The 26,961-nt window shown below is 40.1% G+C and overlaps 1 protein-coding gene across 3 annotated transcripts; it reads left to right on the forward strand.

Moving 5' to 3' along the window:
• The first annotated feature begins 255 nt into the window (after positions 1–255).
• Positions 256–26,961, forward strand: ATG4C (autophagy related 4C cysteine peptidase). Of its 3 annotated transcripts, none has more exons than XM_086463300.1 (11): positions 256–297; positions 3,944–4,074; positions 5,367–5,450; positions 6,112–6,345; positions 9,476–9,806; positions 11,644–11,714; positions 13,212–13,348; positions 16,881–16,959; positions 17,625–17,701; positions 21,931–22,050; positions 25,725–26,961. In XM_086463300.1, the coding sequence occupies exons 2-11, from the start codon at positions 3,999–4,001 to the stop codon at positions 25,893–25,895; spliced, it is 1,380 nt and encodes a 459-aa protein (XP_086319426.1). In that variant the 5' UTR covers positions 256–297; positions 3,944–3,998; the 3' UTR covers positions 25,896–26,961. The 3 variants fall into 3 exon arrangements, with proteins under 3 accessions (XP_086319426.1, XP_086319428.1, XP_086319427.1); XM_086463302.1 differs by lacking the exon at positions 256–297 and adding an exon at positions 448–468; XM_086463301.1 differs by lacking the exon at positions 256–297 and adding an exon at positions 3,218–3,251.

A 26,961-nucleotide genomic window follows, 5' to 3' on the forward strand; every position in this document is an offset into this window, starting at 1 on the left:
GCCCAGGGAAGCCGGCCAGCCTAGGCCCGGCCCTCCTCCTCCTCCTCCTCCTCAGCCCGCCCCACCGCCTCCCGCTGCGCCCCGTCCTCCCTTCTGCACGGACGGCGGCTGCAGACCCACCGCCCCCCCCCCCCTCCGGACTACAGCTCCCGGCGTGCCCCGCGCGGCACCGCCGCCGGGCCCGGCCGGCTCCCGCCGCAGCGCCCGCCGGGAGCTGTAGTTCTGCGCTGTTTCCCCACGGCCGAAGCCCCGGGAGGCCGCTCCCCGGCCGGCTGCGCCACGGAGCTTCCCGGGAGGGTAAGCGGCGGCCCCCACCGCCTTCTGGCCGCGCGCGGCGGGCTCGCAGGGAGTCGCCGTACGAGCGGCTCCTCCGCTCCCTTTACGGTGGCCGCGGAGGGCCGCGGCGATGGCGCGAGCGGGGAAGCGTTAACCGCTCGCAGCCCCGCACCGGCGGCGGCTCCGTGACGGGTGAGCGGCTGGCGCCGGTCGCGGCCGGCGGAGGGACGCGGGGCGGGGGGAAGCGCGGCGCCAGGCGAGTGGCCGGGCGGGGGGAAACGCCTCAGTGGTGGCGGCGAAGAGGCGGCCGCTGCCGGGCGCACCCTCGGGCGGCGTTCTGGGCCCGGGGTTGCGCTCCCGGCCGGCCCGTTTGTGCGTGTCTGGTAGGGCGAGGAGCGCGCTCGGGTCTCTCCCGCTTCCCCCATGCCCCTTCCCGGGGCGGGGGTGGGGGCGGGTGCTCGCCGTCGTGGTACCGCCGGCGGGCGGCTGCGGTAACCGCGCTGCGGTGGCGGCTTAGGGAACAACCGGGGCCGCCGGGCAGCTGGTGCCGCTTTCGCTTCCCGCCGGGAGACGGTTCGGGACACCCTCCCCCGCGGCCGTCTGCTGACAAAGCCCGCAGGAGTCATTGTGGCGATACAAAGACCTGCCCCCCGCCGGCAGTGGAGAGCCGGAGCGGTAACGAGCGAGTAGTGAGGCTCTGGCTTAGCTGTAGATCCTGGATGGGTAAAATGTTCGGTCTTTGCCACAGGATTAAAAAAAAAAAAAAAAAAAAAAAAAAAAAAGTATTGTTTCTAGCTCTTTTAATATGTGGTTTCAGCTGGAAAATGACCTCTTGGCATTGTTCTCTGTCAGGGGCTTCTGTGTGGGTTTTGCTGACTGTCATCGTTGCTAGCTCAGTTTATTTCCAAGTCGAAAAAATGTGAAGAAGATCTTCATTCTTAAATTAATTAATAGTCGCATTTAGACTTCGTTCTTCTCTTTCGCTGCGGTTGCATCGTCTGGTTAGGTTGCTTTTCTGTTGTTAATGAAAACAAATTCTGTTGTTAGGGATTATTTTGTTTTCTGTGTTTCACTATTAACAGCCACCTTGCTGCAATCGTCCCCCTTCACAGACTGGGTGATGGGGGGTCTGAGAGGACAGGACTTCATTTTTCATTGAGAGGTGTGTCCTGCCACTCAGCGAAGTAACATTGCCCTCGTAATGTACATTCTAGAGAACTTCTTAAATGAGACAACTTCTGTATAAAACCACTAGCTTTAGAGTTAATAATGGGGGTTCCAGTGTGCCCATTGGGCTTGAATGTGTGTTCCCTGTGACCTTCTCCTGATGCTGTCCTATTAGTTTCAGTGGAACTATTACTGATGCCTTCATACACTGATGGGAGGAGCCTGCGTTTTTCCAGTGGAATAAATGTGCCTGTTTTGTGTTAGCGTTCTTAGAAGTCCTTTTCACACCTTTAGCATAATGCTAGGGAAGAAATGTAACTGGATGAAAGAAAAATGTGCTGCAAGGACCATTGTCTTTTAAAGGAAAATGAGCTGCTTTCCCATTTCAGTAAGTCTTCCTTCGGGCCCTTTCAGAACAGAGTCTGTTTCATATCTAATTTTAGCCAGAGGGAACTTTTCTAGGTATTGGCTTTTAAGGCAATCGGTGGCCTCTGCATAAATGACTGTTGCTGATCGATTGTGTGAGGACAGGCTGGACCAAACACACCTGCTGAAGAAGTTCATCTTGCCAGCTTTGCTGGCTAGGATCAGTGATACAGTTAGTCTTTCAGTTAGTCTTTCTTTTTTTTTTTTTTTTTTCCCTAAAGGAAAAAGAGGGGGAAAAGGCAGGAAATTAAAACCCAAAATGAAATTGTCTTTTTTTTTTTTTTTTCCTTCCCCTACAAAAAACTATCGTAGTAGAGCTGTAGCCGTTTGTTATTTTCACTAGCAAAAAGTCTTCCCCCATGTTTGTGAGCTTCCATTTCCATTCCATTCAAAAAGTTGTGGACAGACTTTTATGAAGTAATACAATGAAATAGCGGAAAAACATGCTAGGGTTGCCCTGGGCTGTTTTCCTCGCCCTGCCTACAGATCCCTGAAACAGTGCATCTGCATGAGTACCCTCAGGCTCTGCAGACATTGGCACTCCAACACCTTCATACGCTCTTCAATTGCACTGTCAGTGGTTAGGTTTTAAAATATGCTCCCAGTGGAAAGAAGTCACATGGTTTAGTCTTTATCCTGCTTTTGATCCCAATTCAGTGGAAAATGGTAACACATAGAAAAGTAAATACTGTTCTAGATTCTCCTTTTAAAGTAAAGAGGCTATGTATCGCATCAGTGATGGTGTATGCTCACAGTCCAAGTTTGTTAATTAAATGAGATAGTTCACTTTTGTTCATGCCATCATCTGGTGTTATCAGAACTTAGCTAAGAATTCAGTGAAGGTTGCAGTGACGTACTGCTGTTGATCAACTTCTGATGTCCCACAAGAGCTCTTGTTGAAGCAGGAGCTCTTAATTTTTCAGCTATCTGTGCAAGGGTTTGGGCTACCAAATATCATCAAGAGAACCTTCTGTATCAACTATTTTGAAGTGAACTGTTGACAGAACACTTGCAGCGAAGGAAGCTCTATTCATTAATAGCAAACTTCCCCTTACAAAAGGTGCAGGTGTCCCAGATTTCTCAGAGGGATAAAGGTAGTCTATATTCTTCCTGTATTATTACCAGTTTAGGTTACTTTTAATGTGAAGTCTGCCTCGTGTTGCAGTTCAGAAAGACTCAGTAAAAGGGCATTCCCTCCCACCCCCACCCCCACCCCCCCTTGGAAAATTTTTAAGGAGTTTTTACAAAATCGATCTGTGCTGTAGTGGGTTTTGCCACCGTTTTCCCACTCTCGTTCTTGTAATACAGCTGGACTACTGTAGGCAACAGGATCAAATCAGAAGAGAGCCTTTTTTGCACTGCAAGTGATAATCAGAAGCAAGGTAAAGTAAATGCGGATTTTCTGACAGTATTCCTGTTGTCTTTTGATGTTACCTCTCCAGCAAGTTAATTCTAGACAAAATTATGTCACTATTACTACACATGTTTTCAGTGTTAGACATTTTCTGCCTTGCACACGTACAGCAAAACATCTTGCGCTTTGCCCTTCAATTCCTCCAATGCCTGTAAACTTTGGCTTAGAGAATTCTTTGTTAGAAATCCGAAACTAATGCTGGTTTTAAAACCAAGATTTGTTTATTGGTGCTCAGAACCCCTGCTGTGGGGGAAAAAAAGTGCTTATTGTGTTCTATTCAGCAGAAAAGAATAGCATCTCTTCTATTCAGTGAAACGCATCATAGCTCCTCATTTCACTGCCAATTAGAATGAGTGTACCCGTCTGCCAGCACAGGTTATACGCTCTAGATCAGTTTGTTGTGCAATGGAGAGCTGTTGGAGAACATTATATTTTATTTAGCTTTGTGTAGTAATTTTATTGGTGTATATTTGGAATTAAATTATTTTATTACTTATTCATGGAACATGAGATTGCTTCTCAGTCCCCGGTAGAGGAGGATTCTACAAGTTTATGACTGTTTCTGGTCATGTTAGGCTTAAGTACCTAAGTGGGCTGGTGGTGATACTATACCCTGTGTTCTCAGGGCCCATGGATGTGTTTATATTTTTGTTTTTACAGTAGCAGAATTGAATGTCTTGGAAGACAGCGATGGCTTTTTCTTTAGAATTTGAATATGGAGGCCACAGGGACAGATGAAGTAGAAAAGATAAAATCAAAGTTTATGTCTGCATGGCACAACATGAAATACAGTAAGTGATGCAGTGGTAAGATCCGGTCTCCATTGAAAGGAATGGGATGTTTCTTGCTGACGTATATGGGATCATGATTAAGAAAGTTAACTAATACTACTAATAAAAATGCAATATGGCCCTTGAAACCATTTTTACTTTGATGCTATAAACAGCACAAGTAAACAAACTTCTTTAGCTTTTAATTTTTCAAAAAAATTTGCATAATTTCTTTTTAAATACTTATTTTTAAAACAGTAAATATATTATGTAAATGACACGTGATTTGCATAGACTTTTAAACAGGGATAATATGGAATCATCTGTGCAGACTTTTTATTTTTATATATGTACTTTTCTGGATAAAATAGGATGGTGTGTGAAATACAAACTCCACTGAAGAATCTACTTAACATGCTTGAGTAACGTATTTTTCCATAGTTGAACTTCAGTAATTTGTTTATAAGCAACCAAATTTTCAAGTGTGCCCTTTACTAATCTGTCCTTAACCTTAATTTTTCTACTTTCCCTCTAGGACTGAGGTTGCTCAGATTTACCACCAGGTTTCTGCTAAATTTTGTTAATTCTCATAACTGAGCCTTGGAGGTATCTGGCAAGACGAAAAGATACTTTTCTTCTACTTTCTTTGAGGCTACCACATGGCTGAAGGGGAATAGTAGTCATTATGCCCTATACATGATAGGAAAAGTTCAAGGAACTCTATGGATTTAGGACATAAAAGACCATAGAAGACTTAAGTGAAAAAGCTACTGTCAGGGGACGTTGTCAAAAACCAAAAATTGAGTTCTAGCCCTTTGAATTTGTACGGTGTTATACTATGCTTTTGTCTCTGAAATCTGCAGTTTCATTTTGTGATAAACTATGTTTAATCCTATGGGTAAAGCCGTACTCTTCATGCATTTTCACTGGTCAGATGGGGAGCTTATCGTATGTTATTGTAGAAGTTGGAAGCCTCACAAAATCAAACGACGCAGTCGGGAATTCACAATAGAGACAAAGAGCTCAGCTTTAGTATTTCAGTATCCTAACACTTTCTGCATGGTAGTACCATTGTATTAACATTCAAACAAACATTCATACATGGGTAGCATCGTTACTTTTAAACTACAGCTCTAATCTCTGTTTTGTAGAACTATTAAACTTTTTGTTATTTATGAAAGCAAAACCAAATTTCAGTACATTTTCTCTGTATTCCCCTTTAAAGGTTACCTTTGGCTTAACCAGATGCTATTAGCAATTCCTTTTTGGAATACTTCAGTCACAAATTTGTATTTGTGTTGTGTCTGTCTTAGGTTGGGTGTTGAAAACAAAAACTTACTTCAGTAGAAACTCTCCAGTCTTTCTGCTGGGAAAATGTTACCACTTCAAAACTGATGGTATGTATAGAGCACTTAACGCTTTCAAGTCTTATTTGGCAGGAGCTCTGTGGATATATTTTTTAATCCTCTAGAAAGACGATCATTAACAATTACCAAATTCAAAATGTAAATATGAAAAGCTTAGGAGATACTCACTTAAATGCAACCCATCCTAACCTGCTTTATTCAGATTTTACACTGAAGTCTTGTTCTTTCTGTAAATGTTAGTGCTGTGGTTTGCCCTTTACTTCATTTACCTATCAATTTGAGATTTTCTTTCTAAAAACTCCTGATTGAAATAGTGACAATACCTGTACAGAGAGTCACTACACTAACAACTTCATTATAATTTTCCAGTGTGCAGTTTTCTAAGAATCTCTCTCTATTTGAACATTTACATTTAGGGGAATTAAGCAGTTGCTTACTTGCAAGTCAACGATTCCATTGGCATTGTAATGTTGACTGTGTGGATCTTTTTTGGTTTTTTTTTTTTTTCCCCCCAGCTGGCACATTTCTATTATGTTTGCCTTCCAATTTCCGTTTCTTGTATTTGAAGCCATTGTTACTTTTTGGAAGTTTTCCCTGTGTTTCTAATAAAACAGTTGTATGGTTTTTACTTTGCTTCTAGTAACAGAAGTGCCATGCCAAGTTGTAACTTAAACTATGCTTTCCCTTGCAGAATCTGGTGAACTTTCTACAGGTGGGTCCAATTTTGACAAAATCAACACAGAGATTTCAGGAAACGTTGAGGAGTTCCGTAAAGATTTTATTTCTAGAATATGGCTGACTTACAGAGAGGAATTTCCTCAGATAAAGGGGTCTGCGTTAACAACAGATTGTGGTTGGGGTTGCACACTGAGAACTGGTCAAATGCTGCTGGCTCAAGGACTTATGCTTCATTTTCTTGGTAGAGGTAAGTTAGGAGAGAAGATCTCTCTATTCGGCATGATAAACATGAGCATTCTGTAGAGAGTGTGATGGCCTTCATGTAGCCCAATCTAAAGAGCAAGCTGGTTTTGATTCTGGACTCCTCATTAATACTGGAATCGTTACATTGCATCAGAGCAGTGATCTAGCTGTCCTGCTCTTCCATTTCTGAAAAAGGGAATACCAAAGGGTGTCAGAGGAAGATACTGGAAACGCCATAGAAGCTAACTGTGAAGTAAAATACCACAAAAATTTGGGATCCCATACCCTGGGTATTGTTATTATCCATGCGAGTGTCCAGTTCTCTTGAAATTTGCTCATTTCTTGAACTCAGGATGTGGAATGAGTTCCACAGCCCGTAGCTGTGGGCTATGGCAAAAGTGGTGTTCTTTTGTCATTGTTAAAGCTGTACGTGACTCAATTTCTTCTAGTATTAATATACTGAGTTAATAGAAGGATTCTAATCTAACTTCAATATCTCATTCTTTGTGTTGAAATTTTCACTATTTAATTTCTTCCATTCCCTTCCATGCGCTTTCAGGAAACTTCCTTTTTTTCCTTATTATTGTCTATCTCAAAATACTCTTTCAGGCACAGCTGTTTGAGAGAGGTAGCTTTAGGAAACTTGGAACACTTTCTGCTTTCAAAGGCTAAGCGTGCGTGTCCTCCCCATTCTTCCAAGCTGAGCCATGTCTTGCGTAGAGGTATTTTTGGTTCTCATAGCTAACCACCTTTTCTTTCCATCCTCTTCTCAGTCCCTTTCATAATCTGCCACATTGCCCCTTTCAACAGTCCGTCATGTCCTCTGTCACCACTGCTTGTTGTCAAACTGATCCAAGACGCAGGCCTGAAGCCACCCGGGCATGCCAGAGAGAATACAGCGTATTGTTTACTCAACCATTTGTTGGATCCCGGGAATACTTTAGTAGAAGATAGTTCTGAAAGCCTGTTTTGATAATACTTTGTACTTACTGTGCAAATATGATGTAAGCTGTGAACATAGTCCCAAACCAGCTGCATCACAAAGTCTTCTTTCTTGGCAGTGTCATGCCTGAACTGTCAGATTGGCTTACTGAAAGTTCCTTTTGCTGGAGATACTTAAGTCGTAAAACGTTCATTATCCATCTCAGCTGACTGCAAATATCAAAACGTATGAAAATACTTCTGCTGAGAACACAAATCCCTTAAATACTTTTTGTTATACGTACATTTTGAAAAAAGATTTTAAATCTGATGGGAAGACTCCCTCGGGGTAGGAATGCGTAATGGCTCGTTCTGAAGTAACCCCGAATGAAAAGGCCCCATCTTTCTATCTTTAAAATCCATAGTTACAAAGAATTCCTTGCACCGTCCCCCATGCATCCTAATTTGGAAGGTGATTTGATGATTCCAGAGTGCTAGTGTTTCTGTGGCAATCCAAATGCCTAGAAAAATGGAATATATGTGGTCTTTCTGGACTACTTTTCTCATCACCTAGTCTGACAGCTGGTGAATTATCTTTTGAAAAGCTTTTTATGAGGTCTGGGTAGCTTTTGAAACATATTTAAGTGTTTACATGAAGTTTTTCATCGCTGTTTACACTTTTCCCAGAGATGTTTTCATTATAGTTTAATGATATTGTTTCTGTTACAAAGCAAAACTTAACTGCAGTTACTAGCTGGAATACTTACACTTCCACTGCTATGTGGAATGTTCCAGATATTGCTGAATGAGGTTGTAAATGAGTTTTTATTTTCAATATTAAGGTACTGCTAAGTTTTACTTTGAAATGCCTGTGCTTAAGACATTAGCTTAAATTTGGAGCTCACAGTACAGGAATAGCAAGGCCTGTGATTTTGTTATGTTGATCTTACGCACGCATCTGCCTGGGTCTGCAATGAAAAATTCACACGAGGTTTGGCAGAGGGGTGCCGCTTGTGGTACGAGGCATGGCTGCGGGGTGGTTGTCACGCTGTAGTAAAATGACATGGGTTATGGCCATTACCAGCAGTACTTGTGACATACTGAGCCCTAGGTAAGATTTTTAGAATTAAAATATAGTTGCTTCTATGCTTCCTCTTTGTTTCTCAAAGACTTTTACATGGATACTTCAGTAAGAGTTAGGGGGAGGGCTGCAGTCCTTGCTCTCTGTCAGACAGGGTTCCTCTCGCTGCTGTAAGGTCAGGGTTCTGAACCTCTAGGAGCTTGCCCAAATCTGGCTCAGTGAGCACAAACACCTCATCTGTAGAGTTTATTCCTCACTTGCACATGGCAGCCTTCCCCTTGCCTCCTGGGATGGTTGCTGTGGACCTTCAGGGTATGTTCTGACCTAACAGTACATTCGCTGTGTTTCAGAGGTTTCCTCACATGCTCTGTGTTGCAAGTGGTTTGAACTTGTGGGAGAGACACTCAGTCATCTGACAAGGGAAGCATTACTGTCCCCTAGATGTGCTGAACCACCACTATGCTGTAAGAGGAAGGCTGTGTGTGGGATTGGCTGTTAGAGAAACCTTTAGCTAGAAACCCAGACTGTGCTGAATAATATTTGAACAAGTTTGTCTTGTAATTTAGGTAAAGAATTCACAAATTTAGTGAATAAAGAAATCTTTTCCATTTCTCTGCTGATGTGCTTTGACATTTTGCCAGGAAGAAGTGTTTGTTTTCACACGAATAATTCCTCAGGTTTGCCTATTTTTTTAAAATAACTGACAAACCAGAAGAATTAGAAACAGCTTTTGAATCTTCTTGTTTGACATGGATAAAACTTAGTTAGCTGAATAGCTAACTTTCTTATTTTTCATATGTAAAATAGTTCTAACTTGTGCCTTGTAGTCAGGTATATCTTGTATGTTTAACTGACTGAGATCCTGGAGTCTGACCTCTATCTCAGATAGCATAAATTGCTAACAAGTTACTGTTTGTAGTCTTTCATGTCACCTATCGTTCAGCGGAAAATAAAAGCAAATTATACTCCTCTCAAATTCTTTGTTTACATTTTAACGCTGACATTTACATCTTGGTATGTAAAGTACATGTTAGTGGTTTAAGGAACATGGGGGAGAAAGGGATGTGCTTTGCTAATTATATCAAAAAGTTAATATTAAGCCTAATATGCATCTTAAAACTTCTTGCTGCAGCCTGGGTCTGGCCAGATGCGTTGGACATCGACAATTCAGATTCTGAATCGTGGACAGCCCATACAGTGAAAAAGCTGACAGCATCATTCGAAGCATCGCTTACAGCAGAAAGGGAACCCAAGATCCTGTCAAATCATCATCGGGGAACGTTAAAGAGAAACTGTGATGACAATGAAATGAGAAATGAAGTTTACCATAGAAAAATAATTTCTTGGTTTGGCGACTCTCCGCTGGCGGCTTTTGGTTTACATCGGCTAATAGAATATGGAAAGAAGTCTGGAAAAATTGCTGGGGATTGGTATGGGCCTGCAGTTGTTGCACACATTTTAAGGTAAAAAATACCTTTATTCTTTGTTGTTACTATGCCATATGCATTACAGGAGAAGCATTTCAAGGTGTCATGAGATTACTTCAGCTTATCTGAGCATCTAACGGTTCATTATTGGCTCTGTAAAATGTCCGTATTAGTAGCAATTCTAGAGATTTTTTGGAGGCAGGAAAGGAAATCGCAGTAGGTGCAGGAGCTGAACCTGAGCTTTTGTTCAATCTTATTTCAGGGAAAAAACCCCAATATTCCTGTTCTCCTGTACTTTGGGCAGGAGAAGTCCCAGGTATCTCTCCCAAACCTAGGCTTTTTAATAGAGCTGCATTTAAGGAAATGTTCTAAAAACTAACCACTCTTTCAACCTTGGAACATGCATAACATTATAGATTTTTTTTTTTTTAAATACTGTAACCTGGGGGCTGTAATGTACTGATAGTGTAATGAAATGTCACAGCTAAAAATTGATGTTTTCAGCATTTCTTTGCACACATCAAATTCTTGTGAAACTGTAAATGTATGGGACTATTAATATTATAATTAAATCACAGTAAAAGTAAAGGGTCTGTGACATTCAGTGTGGTTAAAAAAAAGTCGAAAGTCAAATTTCTTCGTACTATGTGCCTTTATATGCCATTTCTTTGAATATTACTGATTTTTGTTTTGTTTTGTTTTATAGCCTTGTATGCTTACGTTCTTAGTGGATTCCAATTTACCTATAAACCAAATCACTAATAACTCATTTAAGCAGCAGAAGCCAAAGTTCACACGTGTTTTTATATATACATATATATATATATATGAACAGAAGAATTTGGTATTTAGTTTAAAAATATATTGATCTTAAGTGAACCAATACTGAAATAATCAGGTGTGCATTATTTATGTGTTTTCTTCTATTTTGTTTCTGATGATAGAAAATGTCAGAATTCTTTTTGCTTGCTTTAAATTGCAGCAGCCTGTTTACCTAATGGGAGCAGGGGTGGCATTTGGTGCAGAATTACATTCAACACAAACCCAGCAGTGATCTCCAGCACTGCAAAGATTTCCTTTCCCAGATCTCCTTTCTCTCTTACAGCAGTACTAACAATGTACAGCTCTCTCGTAACTTGAGAACAACTGCATTAAACAATTCCTCAGAAATATATTGTGAAATAAAGGGATAATGACCATTTAATGCAAGCTTGTGTTGAAGTCAAAGGCTAATCTTCTATTTTGAACAGTTCAATTGCTTTAAATATGTTGTCCTTGACTGATGATCATGCTTTGGACAATCGACATATATTTTGTTTTTAGTTTTTAGGTCCATTGCTCTTACTCTTTTGAGGATAGCCTAATATCTTTTTGAAGGTTTTGGTGAAACCTTACAGATTTTTATGTACTAGCCTTTATTTCCATAGACATTAGGTGCTAATTTGTGGCTTGTTATATGAAATGAGGTCAACTAAAGAGATTATCAAGTTGAAAATAATATTTTTGTCAGCAGATTTAGCCTTTATATCATAGAATCATATCCCAGAATACAGAACAGAAAATAGTTATAAACAGAAAGAAATTAGGTAGTGAATATGAACTTTGTGGTCTGTTAATGTGTTTCTTTGGGCTGTTTTTTGTGGTTTTCATTGTTTCTTCTAAATAGCCAGACATCGTCATCTTTCCTTGGGAAAAACATGTTGCCATACATGCTGGATCTTGGTATCCAGTGTTTAAAAATAAACAAACAAAAAACCCCCAACAACAAACAATTAAAACCAACCTGTTTCTAAAAATTAAATAATTTATGTTTATTTACTGTTAATTTCTTTAAAATCAGAGATGAGTTAAATAGTTTTGTGTTTGTACTTAGAAAAGCTGTTGAAGAAGCAAGAGACCCTGAGCTACAAGGAGTAACAGTCTATGTTGCTCAGGATTGTACAGGTAAATGTTGTAACTATGTAGATTTTTGCAAACATTTTAGATGCTTTTTGTGCCTTTCACTTAAGTGTTCAGAACTTAAGAAGTTCACTTAAGCACTTTAGAATAGAGCTCTAAAGGAAGAAAATAAACTCAAAAATGGATCCCCAAAACTGAGATTATGTAGACAAAGAGGTTCTTGATATAAGCAGATGTTTGTTCCCTTTGAGAATCAGACATCACAACGTGAAAGCTTCGTGCGTTGCTTGTTTGGTATCTTGCAGTGGAAGACAGTGGCATTCCAAATTCAGCAAGATAACTTCTCTTAACAATCCACCTGTTGTAACGTTTTGTTTTTGATTTAAATCCGTTAATAATCTGTTCTGTACTCACTTCAACATTGTTTTAGCCATAAGCTAGTAAGAAATTCCATGTCTTACTAAAAATAACCCCCATAAACAACCAAACAATTGAAAAATACTTCAGTTAGATTTGTTAGTTACATTTTATTCGTCCTTTGCATTGCAGGATTCTCTTTTTACAGATTTTTCTAGTGGAAAAAACCCACTGCACCATTCTCTTAGACTAGTAAGAAGCCATGTCTAGTTGGAGTTCAGAGAGGTGCGCAGGACAGTGAACCTGAGCCAGTGGTAACCTTTCTTCTGCTCCAACGTGGCATTTTAAATAATCAATAACAGACAGAGGAGCTTAGAGCAGTGGATGTTCAGGAGCAGAAAATGATGACAAGATAAACGTGCGGTGAAGCTTTACACTAATGACAATGGTCTTTCAAATCTAAGCACGATGTATCACTTCACTGGCCATGTTTAGCTGCCAGAAATTTTAGTTATGTCATACCTGATCTTGGGATAGGACAGACAAGACCAACATCCCTGGGTAATCAATCAGCCTGGTTTTAAAGAGACACAGTTTAATCATACACTACAAACCAGTTTCACCTGACTTAAAATGGCAGTGGAAACTTAAAATTCAATTAATTTTTCACTTTGTTCTGCTGATGATTTTTTGCCCCTCTCTTAGTTTGGAGGGAATAAGCAGTAGCACTACATTAAGTTTTTCATTCATTTTCAATGACTGTGTTAACTTTAGACAGTGAACTGGAGTATTTATTGAAAGCAATTATTGTCTTTTTTCCTTTAACATGTAGATGTTTCTGTTAGTTGTAGGCTTTCAAGTTTTAAATTACTCCTTTTAGAAGAACTTTATATGAAGTGAATAAATACTGGCTTTCTCATAACCTACCCCTTCTGCATTTCCTTGGCAATGTATCTTACCTCAGCAGCAGCAGATTACCGTTCTACAAAACATGGCTGAAAATAAGGAGGCATAACATTGTTTTTCATCAGAGTCACTCAGGAGTTACATCTCAGGAGGACAGTAAGATTTTGGAGGACTGCAGTTTTAGTTTGTCAAACTAAGTGATGACATGTTGTGGGTATGTCTTTGTAAAACCTAGCAGTTATATTTTAAATATGAATATTTCCGTGTGTCTCCTTTCAGTCTACAGTTCAGATGTTATTGACAGACAGTGCTCTTTTATGGATTCTGGAAAAGCAGACACAAAAGCTGTAATTATACTAGTTCCTGTGAGACTCGGTGGAGAGAGAACAAACACGGACTACTTAGAGTTTGTAAAGGTATGAAATGAGAGTTCAATCATTTTTCAAATAGTAGCACTAGGTGATATGAAAAGCGACTTCTTGGTGGTAATCTTCTACCTATTAAATATGTGGTGGTGATTTTACAGTTGAAGGTTGTAAAGTTTGACTTTACAGATTTTAAATTTCCCTATTACAAGATCAGATATAATTGCAGAGCACATGATGTCCCTTGGTAAAGCACTGCTAACTGTCCTACTCCTGAAGTAGCTACTTGAAAAGAGATTAATGCAGTGGCTCAAATTACAAATGGTAATTTACTTACATATGCTATTAGAGTTGTGTGATATGAAGTATCAGTCAGCATTTTAAACTACAAATATACCAAATTCCTTATTCTGTTTCCTATTTTCTTAAATGTCAGATGTTGCTTGTCTGTTCTTCCCATTTTCTCTTGTCTTTTTCTTCCCCTCAAGAGAGGGATAGAATTTTTTGATATCTTTAGTCACTAGTTCAAGTGATTTTTTTTCACTATGTGGACATTAAGATGAACATTTCTAAGGACAGTGATACAGGAGTAGCAAGCAGTTACCACAAATAAAAATGAAGTGGAAAAAAAAGTAGAACTCAAGGAGAAAGCAGAGGGGAGAAAGGTCTGTGCTGACCTCTTGTCTTTTTCAGCAGAGGTTCTGCTTATGGTGCTAACACCTGAAGATGTCTTGTAATCCCACCTCTTGAGCACAGGAATACTTCCCTTGAGGAAGAGGTTGTTCTCTTAGCCCTGCTGCTTTATCATTTTCCATGCAGCTGTTTATCTGTCTTTAAATTCTTCTTTTAATTTTTAAAAAACCACAATGTGGAAGCAGGAACAAAATCTAACTTTTTTTTTTGGTGGTGGTGACTGTTCTCAGTCAAATTTTTGGAAAACATTGAGTGATGAACTGTTAGTGTTTTTCTTTCCTGATTCTTTTCCTTGTATTTTCAGATGGTTTTGGAAAAGTTTTAGTTCTTTTCTGATTAATTCTGACACAGTTAAGATACGCCTGTGGTCACAGACATGATCTACAGCAACCTTACTTTACTTTCAGTGTTGGCTGCAAAAAAAGCCCTTGGATCAGGTCCAGGAAGACACCCGGTGCCTTTGTTTGTAAGCTAACAAACAGTTGCTTCTGCAACTTCCATAAGGCTTTCTCAGCAAAAGACAAGTGACTCCAGTTCTTTAGTACTGGCTTTTGTTATTGACGGGTATCTATGGCTAGTTTCACCCTGCAGAGGGTTTCTCAATTCAGCTCTCAGAAACACTCTTGCCAGAGTGACATACATTTGCGTGGCACTGGGTTTCGTAGCACGGTCACGTTATTTAAGCTTGCCTTGTACAACTGGCTTGACTGGGATGATTTCTGCTGCTCATTTACCAAGCCTGGTACTTCCTTTTGCAGTCTGTTGTAATGGAGACTGTGATAAGAGGGCTTTCGATTGCGTGTATTAGTCACTCCAGTCTTGATCTTGACTGTTCACAAGAAGCGACTACATTTCTTGGGGACTGGATTTAAGTTAAAAATGCAGATTTTAGAATGTAGTACAAGAGGTAATTTTTACAAAGGATTTTATATTTATGGATGAAAATTGATAAATTTTTTATAATTCACTTTTACAAGAAAATTCCCATAGATTAAACAGTTATTCATTACTCTTAAGTAGCTTTGCTCCCTTTCTGGTTCACTAGCAGAGGATGTGTCCTCCTTAGCTGTTTCAGGCTTTGCCTCTGATCTGCCTCAACGTTCTGTAATGCTCTCCCAACAAGAACTGTTTCCTAAAAAAGCCTTCTCCTTCGTATGTTAAATAAGCAGCACTTTCTCTTAACCCGTATAAACCGTGCTGAAGTTGAGTTTGTTGGCATCTCAGGTGAGGAGTACAAGTTTTCGTTGTTCCATTACTTCATTGTTGTCTAAGCAGAGAAAATTTTATCTCAAGAAGCTTTGGTCTCAGTAGCACATAAAATATCCATCATTTTGTTGAGAAAAATTTTCCCTGCTTATACAGTGATAATGTAATGGTTACACTTTTCATGGGTGTTCTCTTAGAGGAGAGGATATAGATATGATTGCCAGCTTATGGAGATTTTGCTTTAGCTCAACCGATAGTCTCCTGGATTGCTGTCCGAGTTTGGGCCAGCATCCCCAGTTTTTGGACCCAACACTTGTCTAGTGCCACAAGAAAACCACTGTGATTTATGGACATTTAAAGACTATTCAGTTTTCAGAGTATTTAATGGGCTTGGGCTTCAGTTACATTAGAACAGTTGGGCTCAGCTTTCCAAAGTGCTCAATGTTGGCAAAATTCAGCTCCCACTGGAGCTGGTGGGATAACTAATGGAGAACGGTGTTAAGCCAAGACTGAATAGTCACAAAAATCCTAATGAGCACTGGTAAGAAACAGAACCTCATGAAAGTGAGAAGAGTAGAAATATGTTGAAGGGAGAGGGAGGAAAGTCTTCCATGCCTTCTTCGATTCCTTTGCTAGATACTTTTAATAGAGAAATGATCAAGGGTGATTTCTTTGGTGTCTGTTGTCTGTGACTGCATCCAGAGCTCGTGGGTGGTAGAGGAATTTCAGTCCATTAAACTACTGAAATGTTCTCACCTTGGCAAAATGGCGTGTATACAGGTAAATCCTTCTCCCCAGCACGGGAAGCTGTATCCATAAAATCAACATTTTATGATGTGATGACCTGTCTGCTAGGTTTGTGTGCTAGCAGACACACGGATTACAGAATCCAGCTCTTTTCAACCTGAATGAACAGCAACACACTGGCAGCACTGGTCTGACTGTAGCCCACGGCTGCTATCCCAATGCTTCCTGTTCTTGGTGGCTCCTAGCTTTGCAGTGGCTGGAGGAGTGTATGTCTTCCTTTACACTTCCAGACTGAAATGATTCCTGCATTTCACCCCACGTCCCTCTTTAAATCCCATTAAGTGTGTTTGCAATGTGTCTTTCTCAAAGTTGCTACATGCTGATGGCTCTGATTCGTCTACCCTTGCAGGCAACACACAGTAAGATTTATGGGGCTTGGCTGTTGTGTGTCTGTCTCCTCCTGTATTTTGGGATGCTGTTTTCAGAGCTGTGTCTTATAATTACTCTTGCTTCAACTGGTATTTCTCCCTATGATGTAAAAGGTCATAGTCTAGACATTTGGATGCAGAAAGAGAGCCACAGAATGTAAATCTATATGAACTATGTAAATCTGAATACTTGGGTATCTGTTGACTAAGCAACCTGTGCTCAACTTGTATGACGTTACGTTTTGTCTCCTCCCCCAAAATGATACTGACAATTCTCCCAATGTATGGGCATCTCATGAAAAGGGAGGACTTTCTCTGGAATATCTGGTGGTGTGTTTTCATTTTGGTCAGTTTTAAGCTTCTAAAAATTGAGTCAAGCCCCAGAAAATCATTAAGTCGGTCTTTTAAAAAGAGAGAAAAAAAAGTTAAATGCCTAAAAATAGTAAAGAAAGAGCAAAGATTTTAGTTCTATTTACCACTGCCCTAATTATTTAATGTTCTGCCTATAGGGAATTTTAAGCCTTGAGTACTGTGTTGGTATTATTGGTGGCAAACCCAAGCAGTCGTATTACTTTGCTGGATTTCAAGGTTAGTGTTTTAATATGTTATGTCTCTTCAATATTTTTCTTTAAGAGTTAGGAAGTTAATATCGAACCAGTGGGAAATAGCATGATTAAAATAGCAAAATGAGTACCTTATTAATTCATCATATCTACCCAAGTCCAGTCATTTGTCATTTACCCCATAGAGTAATTGGATTCTGTAAAATGTACATTTAATTTCCATTGTTGCATAAACAAGGCGTAATTTATCTGTTTCACCAAACTTCAGGAGCATTTGCTGTTCCTATCTGGCAGTTCTTATTTACGTATTTACTTTCTTACTAGTTTAAATGCTGTTAGTTGGTGCTTAAATGACAAGCAATATATTCTCGCTGTCAGGATGAAGTAGCACAATGCATTTTTCATATGCAAACTCCAGAATATAATTGTGTGTTTGTAAAAGTAATTTTATCACCAAAAATTAAATGACAGTCTCATCACTTTATAAAAATTCTGCTTATACAAGCATATTTGATGATGCAAAAGTTAATCTGTCCTGCAAAAACCTATGCTTCAGTCAATGAATATCAGCCTGGCAAGCAGTTACTTGCTAGCGCGTTTTTTTCAGCTGTTCTGCATAGAAATTGGATTGTAAGCAGTGTAATAATAAGGTGTTTTTTGAATTACTTGTCTTCTGTTTTGTCCTTGTAGATGACAGTTTGATTTACATGGATCCTCATTACTGCCAATCTTTTGTAGATGTCAGCATAAAGGATTTCCCTCTTGAGGTAGTGTGGATATAGACCTGGCACTGTTTCCTTCCCATATGAATCAAACACTAATTATTTAGAGATGTTCTAGCTAGCTGCATCTTTATGGGTTTACAGTTACATGTTATTTATCTAAGTTCTGCCCTTTTTTATAGGCCTATAATCCACAAAAAATGACCAGAGGTTAAAAACTCAATATGAACTCAATATGGGGTTTTAATTTTTACTTCATTAGTCTTCATCTGTTTCTTTTTAATGATCAGAAAACCTCAAAACCAGACGATCATTTAAGTAATTTTCCATCAAAGAAAATAGACAATATTCATTAGACCTGAATTATTTGGAGTTGGTTTTGTTAGTTTGTCTTTTTGGTCAATTTTATTTTATTTTAAATTCAAGTTGCAATCAACATCGTGGAGAGAATTACTGTAGTGTTCAATAGTAGGAGCCTGTTGTTGGGTTGGAACCAGAGTTCCTGAAAGTTTACCTGCTGCTTCTTTACCCAGGAATTCATAACATTTCTATACTGGTATAGGTGGTTATAATTTTAAATGCAACTTTCGCTCCTGACAACTTTGCATGTCACTTTTTTAGCTTCATACAAGTAGAAATTTTTGAGGCCTGTCAGTGAGGTTTGTGACTGACTAGATGAATTTACTCAAGTCTTCTGAACAGTTTCTTTTAACGAGTTTTATGACTGTGTTTAATCAAGCTATCTTTATGGAATAGTAGTTGCAAGAAACTAACAGGTCTGAAAGTGTAAGTGCTGCATTTGTTTTTTCTTTCCCCTCCAACCCCTTTCTAGGCCACGACTTTCTGGGCACATCTAGATGTAGGGAATGTGTTTTTTCAGGCTATGCTTAGGTCTTAAAAATCATGCTTGTTTTTTTTTTTTTACAGTAATGTTTTCCCTTTTCTTTAACCTCTTGGCAAATAACTTGCATTGAAAATAGATAGAGCTAAAGGAGGTTGTTAAAGAACTCAATTTACAAGTACCATGGGAAAACATTATCAGTTGCAGAAGTAAGTGTTCAATAGCTGCAGTACTCACAGTAGAAGTACTTAGTGCCATCCATACAAACTCTCCTTCTTGACCTCAAGTCCAACTTCCACATGCACTTCCAGCCTCCTCGGAGCAATTCTTTATGCAGTGTAGAAACACTCCCTGGGTGCATCCACTGCTTAGGACACCATCACCTGCCCTGGAACAGAGTTGGTTATTAGTAGTGGTTCCTCATGCCACTGTGTTCTGTGAAGTGAAGTACTTGTAAATGTGGAAACACAGCTTCAGAAACAACATAATCGCATTTAAATAAGGAAGAGGAATATCTATTTATCTCCACCACCTCTAAAATGCTAGCTGCTTCATGTAGAATTGTTAAAGGTTTGCAGTAAAAGTCCTATAAACAGTGGAAGTGAATCGTACGCAACTCAAACTTGCCCCCGAGGAACTGAGAAGGTGATCTTAAATTGGCTGTTTATGCTTAGAATGTAAGTCAAATGGTGTATACTGAAGTTATGTTCTTCATGGCTTCTGTTTTGTATAGCAGCTAAGAGTTAACTTAAACTGGGAACAGTGGAGTGAATTGCAATGGTCCAGTCTGTTGTTATCATGAAAAGAAAGATCTGTTACATATGTTGCAGTTGATCACAGTACCTTAATCAAAATACTGTCAAATAGTATTTAGGAAAAATACTTAGATATATCAAAGGACCTAGATGGGGCTAACGTCAAATCCTAGGGTTGACTTGCAGTGAACACTACGTGTCTTTCAGTATTTATGCTTAACCAGCATTTGATTAGCATGACGTGTAATATAGGTGTATAAGATTCTTTAGAAAACAAGAGGGTGTTCTGAATTAAAAAAAGGAACATAGCAGCAAAATAAATCAGAAAATATCCAGGATAGAAACTTTCATTATTTTTAGAGCTGCCTTTAGATTTACCCCATTGAGATATTTGGAAAAAGAGTTGGTGAAGAAATAGCTCTACCTATTGGTATTGTGGCAGCAGCCAGAGATGATGACCAAGATCTTTGCCCCTTTATGCTAATAACTAGTAAAATACAGTGCTTTCTCTGAAGATTTTACAGTTTAATTGGGTAAGCCAGACAAAAGATGCACAAAGAAGCAGAGCTGAAGTGACTTTTTTAAGGTCACACCATAGCTCAGTGGCCAAGCTACAAAAAAAAAATCCACCTCTTTTTGGTTTCTGTTCCCATGGCTAATCCTTGGGATTATGCTGTGGACTGGCATTAATATGAATTTGCAAATAATAATGAGGTTTTAAAATGTATTTTGAAGGTACACGAGCTGCCAGCTTGACTTGGTCGCATCCTAATGCTTTTCTGCAGACAGAAAATATATTGCAATTTAATGCGTAGTGCATTTAATAGTATTATATCTTTGTCCAGAAATGTCAAAAGTAAACAGAAATTGCTTTCTTAGTGTGGTTAGTTGCTTGTTAGATTTATCTGTAGGGAGTATTTTCAAAATTGACAAATTGTCTAGAATAAGTTGGAAATCAATCCACTCTGTATTGGCTTCCAGAGTCCATTTGTTTGGAGGAGTGGGGAAAAAAAAAAAAAAAGCCTACCCACTTCTCTTTGTTGTCCAGTGATTTGTGTAGCGTTAAGACTCCTGCCCCGAACAGCACAGCACAACTGTAGTTGCAGTGTAGTTGCTGAAATGTGCTATGGAAGGCAGGGTTCGATTCATGTCTGTGATGACTCGGGAATGAATATTCCAAATGCAATTTCTGCATATAAAATTTGAACAGAATTAGGAGAAAAAACAGTGACTAAAATCAATCTTGTAGAAATAGTCCTTCTCACCTTTGCTTGTATTTTTTAGTAGAGGTTTAATAGTTTGTGTTCACAAGAACGGTATATTTCAGTATGTAAAACTGTTACACTGACAGGTACACTCAGATTAGGTAACTAGTGCTGTCATTGTCTGTAGCTTGACTTTTCTGATTGGCAAAAAAATAAAAGATAAAATGGCTTTCTAATCCACGGACTGCCTGATGTTAGCTGTCAGGGGTTGCTGCTGCTGTAGCCAAATTAGACAGTAACAGTCGTTAGTTATCCTTTATAGGGGAAACACAGTGGTGTTGGTCAGAAATCTGCGCTGCTCTGTCCTGGTGTTGTTCCTGTTGTGCGAGTAAGCTGTCCTGGTCCTGTGCTGAGCAGAAGAGCTGTGAGCTGTGCACAGCTTCCGTGGAAGAAAACAGTACAGAATATTCCCTGGAGAATATTGATCACTGGGGGAAGTTCCTGAAAACCTCAATCTGCATTTCAGTGCAGTGGTATCTCCGTTGCAGCGTGGTGCAGACATGGTGCAGTAGCATTTGTTACTGAGCGGCTGAAGCAGGGTTGCTGGTGATTTAACAGAGGCAGGATGACGGGGTGGTCCTGTGTGTTAGAAGCAGAATAACAAAGAGAGACAGTCACTGGTGACGAAATAATTTCAGTTACTAGACAATGAGCTCCACCAAAACTACAGTTCCTGTAATAAATAAACACAGAGTTAGTGTAGATACAATATGCTTCTCTTTTCTCTCATAAACTGTGAACCAGGAGCATGGGGAAGGGGCTTTTGTATTTGTTTTCTCTTACAGCATGGCTGGTGGTAGTATCAGTTCACAGCACTGTCAGAGCATCATCTGTCATGAAAAGAGATTTTACGTTAGGAGAAAAAACATTTATAAAGCAGGGCATGTTGTTTGGTTTTTTCCTACTTACGGATTATTTTAATATGGTTCTGCTTTTGTAGTTTTTGTTGGTTTTTAACCCATTTCATTTGCTAAAGGAAAATGCATGAAGTTGTTTTATTCCATTATGTCTCTTTTTATCGAGGCTGGGGGGGAGGAAGGGGCAATGGGCGGTGGAAGTAAAGCAGTAATTGTAAGATAGTGCAAAAGCTGTTACAAATTCAATTTGCAGGAGAGCGTTAGCCTCTTCTGCCTTGGGAATATCCATAAAGTAGCACTGGAGCAGCAGGGCTCTGACAGATTTCAAACTAACACGGTGCTGGGTGCAAGTTTGGTGAATGCAGGAGGTTTTCTACATGGGGAGAAGGGGACAGTTACTTGAATGTATTGGGGGGGGATTAACTTCAAAAGCGTGTGCTGGGCTCTGATTCAAGTGATGCGGGGGATTGTATGTTACAGCGAGGCAAAAAGTAAATGTGTTGGTCTGTACCCTTCTCAACCTGTATTTCATGGTTCTTAATCTTGAAACTTGCAGTCATTCCACTGTCCTTCTCCCAAAAAGATGTCATTCAAAAAAATGGATCCGAGCTGCACGATAGGATTTTACTGTAGAACCGTGCAGGACTTTGAGAAGGCTTCCGAAGAGATAACGAAGGTGGGTGCCGAGGTCACTGGGCGGATTCCGTGGGCGGGGCGGGGGGAGCCCCAGCGGCCTGCTCTCCTGGCCGGTCCTGCCGCGGTGACGGTCGCGGCCCCTGTGTCTTTGTCACCGGGCGGAGCCGGGGCCGGCAGGAGCGGGCGGGCGCCGCGCGGCCACCAGGTGGCGCTGGCGAGGCGGGAATGGCGGGAACGCCGCGCCCGCCCGCCCCGAGGCGGGGAGGGGGCAGCAGCGGGACCGGGACCGGGACCGAGCGGGGAGCCGGGAGCCGTGGGCTCGGGGTCTGTCCGGTCAGGGCCTGCCGCCTGAGGCACAGCGGTGCGGGCCGCTCGGGACAGGCGGGATTGCTGTGCTTTCCTCGGCTGTTGCAGCACGGGGGCAGGGGACGCGCGGCGTTGTTGATGTGTTGTATTAACTGCGGTGGCAATAACTGTTTTGTGATTTTAAAGTATGGTCTGTGGAAGGATGCGGCGGCAGCAGGAGTTGGTCCCAGTGTTAATATTCTAAGCACGGCAGTTCTCCCAGCAGCACGAGGAATTAACGGTCATACAGCGGTTCGAGTGCCCTGCTCAGTGGTGTTAGTGTTGCAGCCAAAAAAGCATCTTTAAACTTAACACTGTACATAATCACTAGTAGATCTTAGTCGATGCTGAAGTTGCTTCTTTGATTCTTCCACAGAGAGGTAGAAAATAGATTTAAAGAAGTTCCCAAGCAACAGATAGATGGAAAGTTTAAATAGTGACGTTTCCGTTCTTCCATATTTTCCTGTTCTATCGTGTATAAGAAAGAATGTAATAACATGGTAAAAAAACCTCTAATTACAGAATCAGTTGCATTGGAACTTCTTTTTCTCTTTTTTCCTTCCTTCTTTCAAGTTTGGGATTAAGTAATATCTTTTGCTGAACATATGTTGTGAAAATACTCCTAGCTGATCTAAGTCTTGGAGCTATTGTCCTGGTATTTTAGATATACATTCTTTAATATTAGTGACGCTATTGTATATAAATATATTTCAGGCACAGTAAGTTTGAAAATAGAGGAAAGTTTGGATACAAATACAGTGTCAGAAGCATTCTATGATCTCTCAATCCTTCCTTCACATCCTTTGATTTTTCCTGCTCTTCCATTATTTTTCCCTTTGTTTGCAATTTGAGCGTGATAACTCTTGAACTACAAAGCAGAGTATGCTCCCAGTGTGCCTTATGTAGGCTAGACTAAAAAATTCAGTTCTTGCTGCCCTTGTGCACAATAAGCAGTGGGAGAGAAGATTTAGCTTTTATTACTTGAGGATAAACCTTATGAGCCATATATTCAGTGGCACAGAAATTAGGGCATTGAAATCGAGGGGTAAAATGGAGTGACTAGTGAGACTCCAGCCAAATCATGTTCAAGTTACCCTTGGTTTCTGTACTTGCTAGTTAGACAGGTGCTGTTGAGTAGTTTAATAACACCTGGAATTAGATAGCAGATACATTAAGGCAACCTGGAAACACATCCAGAGAAGGATGAGTTTATGGACTGGCTGTGCTCTTCCTGCTGTCTTACACTTCCAGCTCAAACATTGAGCAGGCACGGCAGTTTCTGTTTGGCTTTCAACACCACGTGGCAGATGGAGGAGGTCAGCAAGAAGCTCTGGCCTTGCCCGGCACCTGGGACGGATCTGCCTTTTCCTGGCCGCAGCCTCTGCTGCTGCTTTACGTTGTTACTTAACTGGTACCAGGCTTGTCTTTCTGTAATGCAGTGAATTGTTTCAGTATCAAAACCCGTGACAGCAAATAAATAATCCACTTGGGCTACAACTGCATTTGCCTGGTTTTAGCCCAGGTTCTTAGCAGAAATGAAAAGTTCTCTGAAGAACTGGACTGACTGAGTGTTGAACTTGGATGCAGTTCAGCACAAAGGATTAATTGTTGCAGTGACAACAGTGGCAGTCTAACACTGAAATACTAAAAAATATTGATGTTTATATTTCTGCTTCTCTGTAGAAATCATCACGGTGGTACCTAAGAACTTGCAAGTTCTTTAGAGTTTCAGATTATCTGTGAGCAGAGTGAGATGTAGCTTGGTAATGACTGCGGTTGTCTTCACCAAGTTCCGCTTGACTCTCAGCCATTTGCCTGTCTGTCCAGTTTATGTTCTGCATTTCCCCACCTCCCTCAGTACAGAGAGAGAGGTGTCACACGTGCCTGTAAAGAAGGGTGTTTCAGGGAAGGTTGAACGCAGACAACAGCAGTGGAACTGCAGGTGTATTTCTGTCCCGACTAGGAGGGACCATATTTAAAGGTGCGATGGTTTGTTGGTCACCACACATTCCCCGACATGTGGCATTCGGATGAGTTTTCTCTTGCAAACTTGTCATGAGGAGCTGGCGTATGTCCACCTGTCCCCTTCACAGACCAGCAAACAGTCTTTGTGTGGCTATCGAGTGCTGGTCCTGCTAAGCCTAGAGATGCATGGGCTTGCACACAATTACCTAGTCTTCTCAAGAAACAAAGCATTTGTATGTCTGACAAACTTTTTTTCTTTCTAATGCTCATTTGTAACTTCTTTGGCTTTTCCTTATTACTGCGTGCGTGTCTCTCCTGCATCTCGTTGCTCTTTTACCCAGGTTTCACATTACAATAGTCAAATGCAATTAAAATAGACAAGAATAAAGTGGAAAATTTCAGGCCACAGTAAAAATCAAGGATTTTACTGTGAGGGTGATTTTTTTTTTTTTTTTTTTTTTTTTTTAAACACCCCCCTCAGTCCCTGGCTGTCTTTTTTAAAAATAGTTCTTACTGTTCAAAAATCTGCTAAGGGTTTTTTTTTACAGTTTTAGATTAGTTGTTCTCATGAAATGATGTTTAGTGATTTTAGTTCCATGCAATGTATACCTCTAGGCTAGCGTAGTCCTGCATGTCACTGTGTCACTGTGCTGCTTTTTCAAAGCAGGTAGGAAATGCAAAAAAAAACCCAACCCCCACCCAAAACTGGTGGACAATTAAGTGTCCAAAACAGCCTGAAAGGCTGAAATGTCTTTCTGTATTTGGTGGATTTTTGTCTGCTATTAAAGGTATTTTGCTGATCTGTTTTAGCGTTTATCATTCCCCACCACCCACTTTCTGCAAGCTCAGTTTTCTTACTTATAGATGTAGATTTTTGGCACCCTAGGTGCCGCAGCCTGTCACTGTCATCGGTCTGGTTTTTGCCATGTGCCCTTGATTGGTTTGTTTACGTGGTGTATGCATTTAAACTTTTGATAAAAACATTGATTATTGTACATGCTGACTCTGCAATAAAAACATCTCCCTGCAATGCTTAGTTGCCGCAGGATTCATACTTGTGCTTGAGGAGAGTGTTATAGCCATTAACTATTTTGTAGAGATTTTTAGCTTCCTACAAGAGCTCCAGCTGCACTGAAACAAACAGTGCATAGGAGTGATGTGTACAGAACAAGGTGCAGGGTTAGGCAGGAAAGTAGCAGCTACCTGAAGAAGAAATGGAAGTACATGTTTGTTTGACGGGAGGAGGGGATGTTTAGATTGTGCAATGCTTTTGTTTTAATACGATGATAATAAAAATGAGAAAAGCATTTTTTACTTTGCAGCCATCATCAGGTAAATATCGCTACTTACTGTGTTTCTTCATTTCCCATTAATGTTTTATCTGGTATGTGTTTTACATTGTAGATGCTGAAATCTTCATCTAAGGAGAAATATCCCTTGTTTACTTTTGTAAAAGGTCATTCTAGAGACTATGACTTTGCTTCCAGTCCACTCCATGAAGAAAATGACCTTTTCTCTGAGGATGAAAAGAAAAGATTAAAAAGATTTAGTACAGAGGAGTTTGTCTTGCTTTAAGGACATTTTACACAAGATTATTGGCAGCTGTCCAGGAGAACACTTGTCTTTTAAAAACTAAAAAAGTATGTGTCCTCCTCCCCCAAAAAGGCAAGCTTCTGCTGAAATTGGTCTATTTTCATAAAAATATTAATGTTTTATATGTTAATAGTCTTTAAAATGTCATTTATAAATTTACTTACTAATTATTTTTGTCCTCTGCTACTTGGAGGAGTTTAATGTCACGTTGTGCTAGTGAAGATAGAAGGCATTGTTTAGAGCCAGGTATGCTGAAATGTGCCTGTGTCCTGCTCTTGCCCTCTTCAAAAGCTTGGCCAGTCCCTCAAGCCTGACTTGTGACCCCGATGTTGTGTCAGTCCAGGACAGATCCTGAGCAGAGGCTGCCAGATATGTGTGGGGTTTATGTCATGGACAAATATTCGTAGGTTCTGAGACTGTGATATTTCTGTTTGTAAGGAAAATTTGAGTTCTGTGTTCATGTGGTAAGGGTAGAACTCTCATCTGTCTTGCTACATAAGCCCAAATACTAGTTAATGCTGCAGTCGTGACACGCATCCTGAGCAGCACAGTGTGAGAAAGGTAAGTTTGATACATCAGTAGTAATTGTCAGTTGCAATACTGATATAATTATATAGGCTGAATCGTGAGTTAAGATACTATTTAGCAGTATGATTTTATAATGGTTTCTCATTAAGCTTGCTTTGGAGCCTTAATACGAGGAGTGAAGATAAAGTATTACCTTTCCCCACAATTTTTAAAGGTTATACTATTAATATTAACTGCAACCAATCAAAGCAGCTAAAGACAATTATTAGAAGAGAGCAGTGTTTGTTTCCTGTTTCAGCTACTATAATGTTGAGGCTTCTCTCCTGTTAGTGCAGCTTTTAAATCAAAGCAAATTGGGGGAGTGGATGTTAAAAATTCTGGGCTGTGATTTTTCTTTTTTTTCTTTTTTTCTTTTTTTTTTTTGATACGTGTTATTACTGTACAAATGATTACTTGATGGTGTGTGTTCTCAGCTTGCAAACAAATGTACATAAATAAATTCATGTTTTAACAAAGTAAA

The sequence above is a fragment of the Leptosomus discolor genome, chromosome 3 (assembly GCF_034619465.1).
Source record: "Leptosomus discolor isolate bLepDis1 chromosome 3, bLepDis1.hap2, whole genome shotgun sequence".
NCBI lineage: Eukaryota > Metazoa > Chordata > Aves > Leptosomiformes > Leptosomidae > Leptosomus > Leptosomus discolor.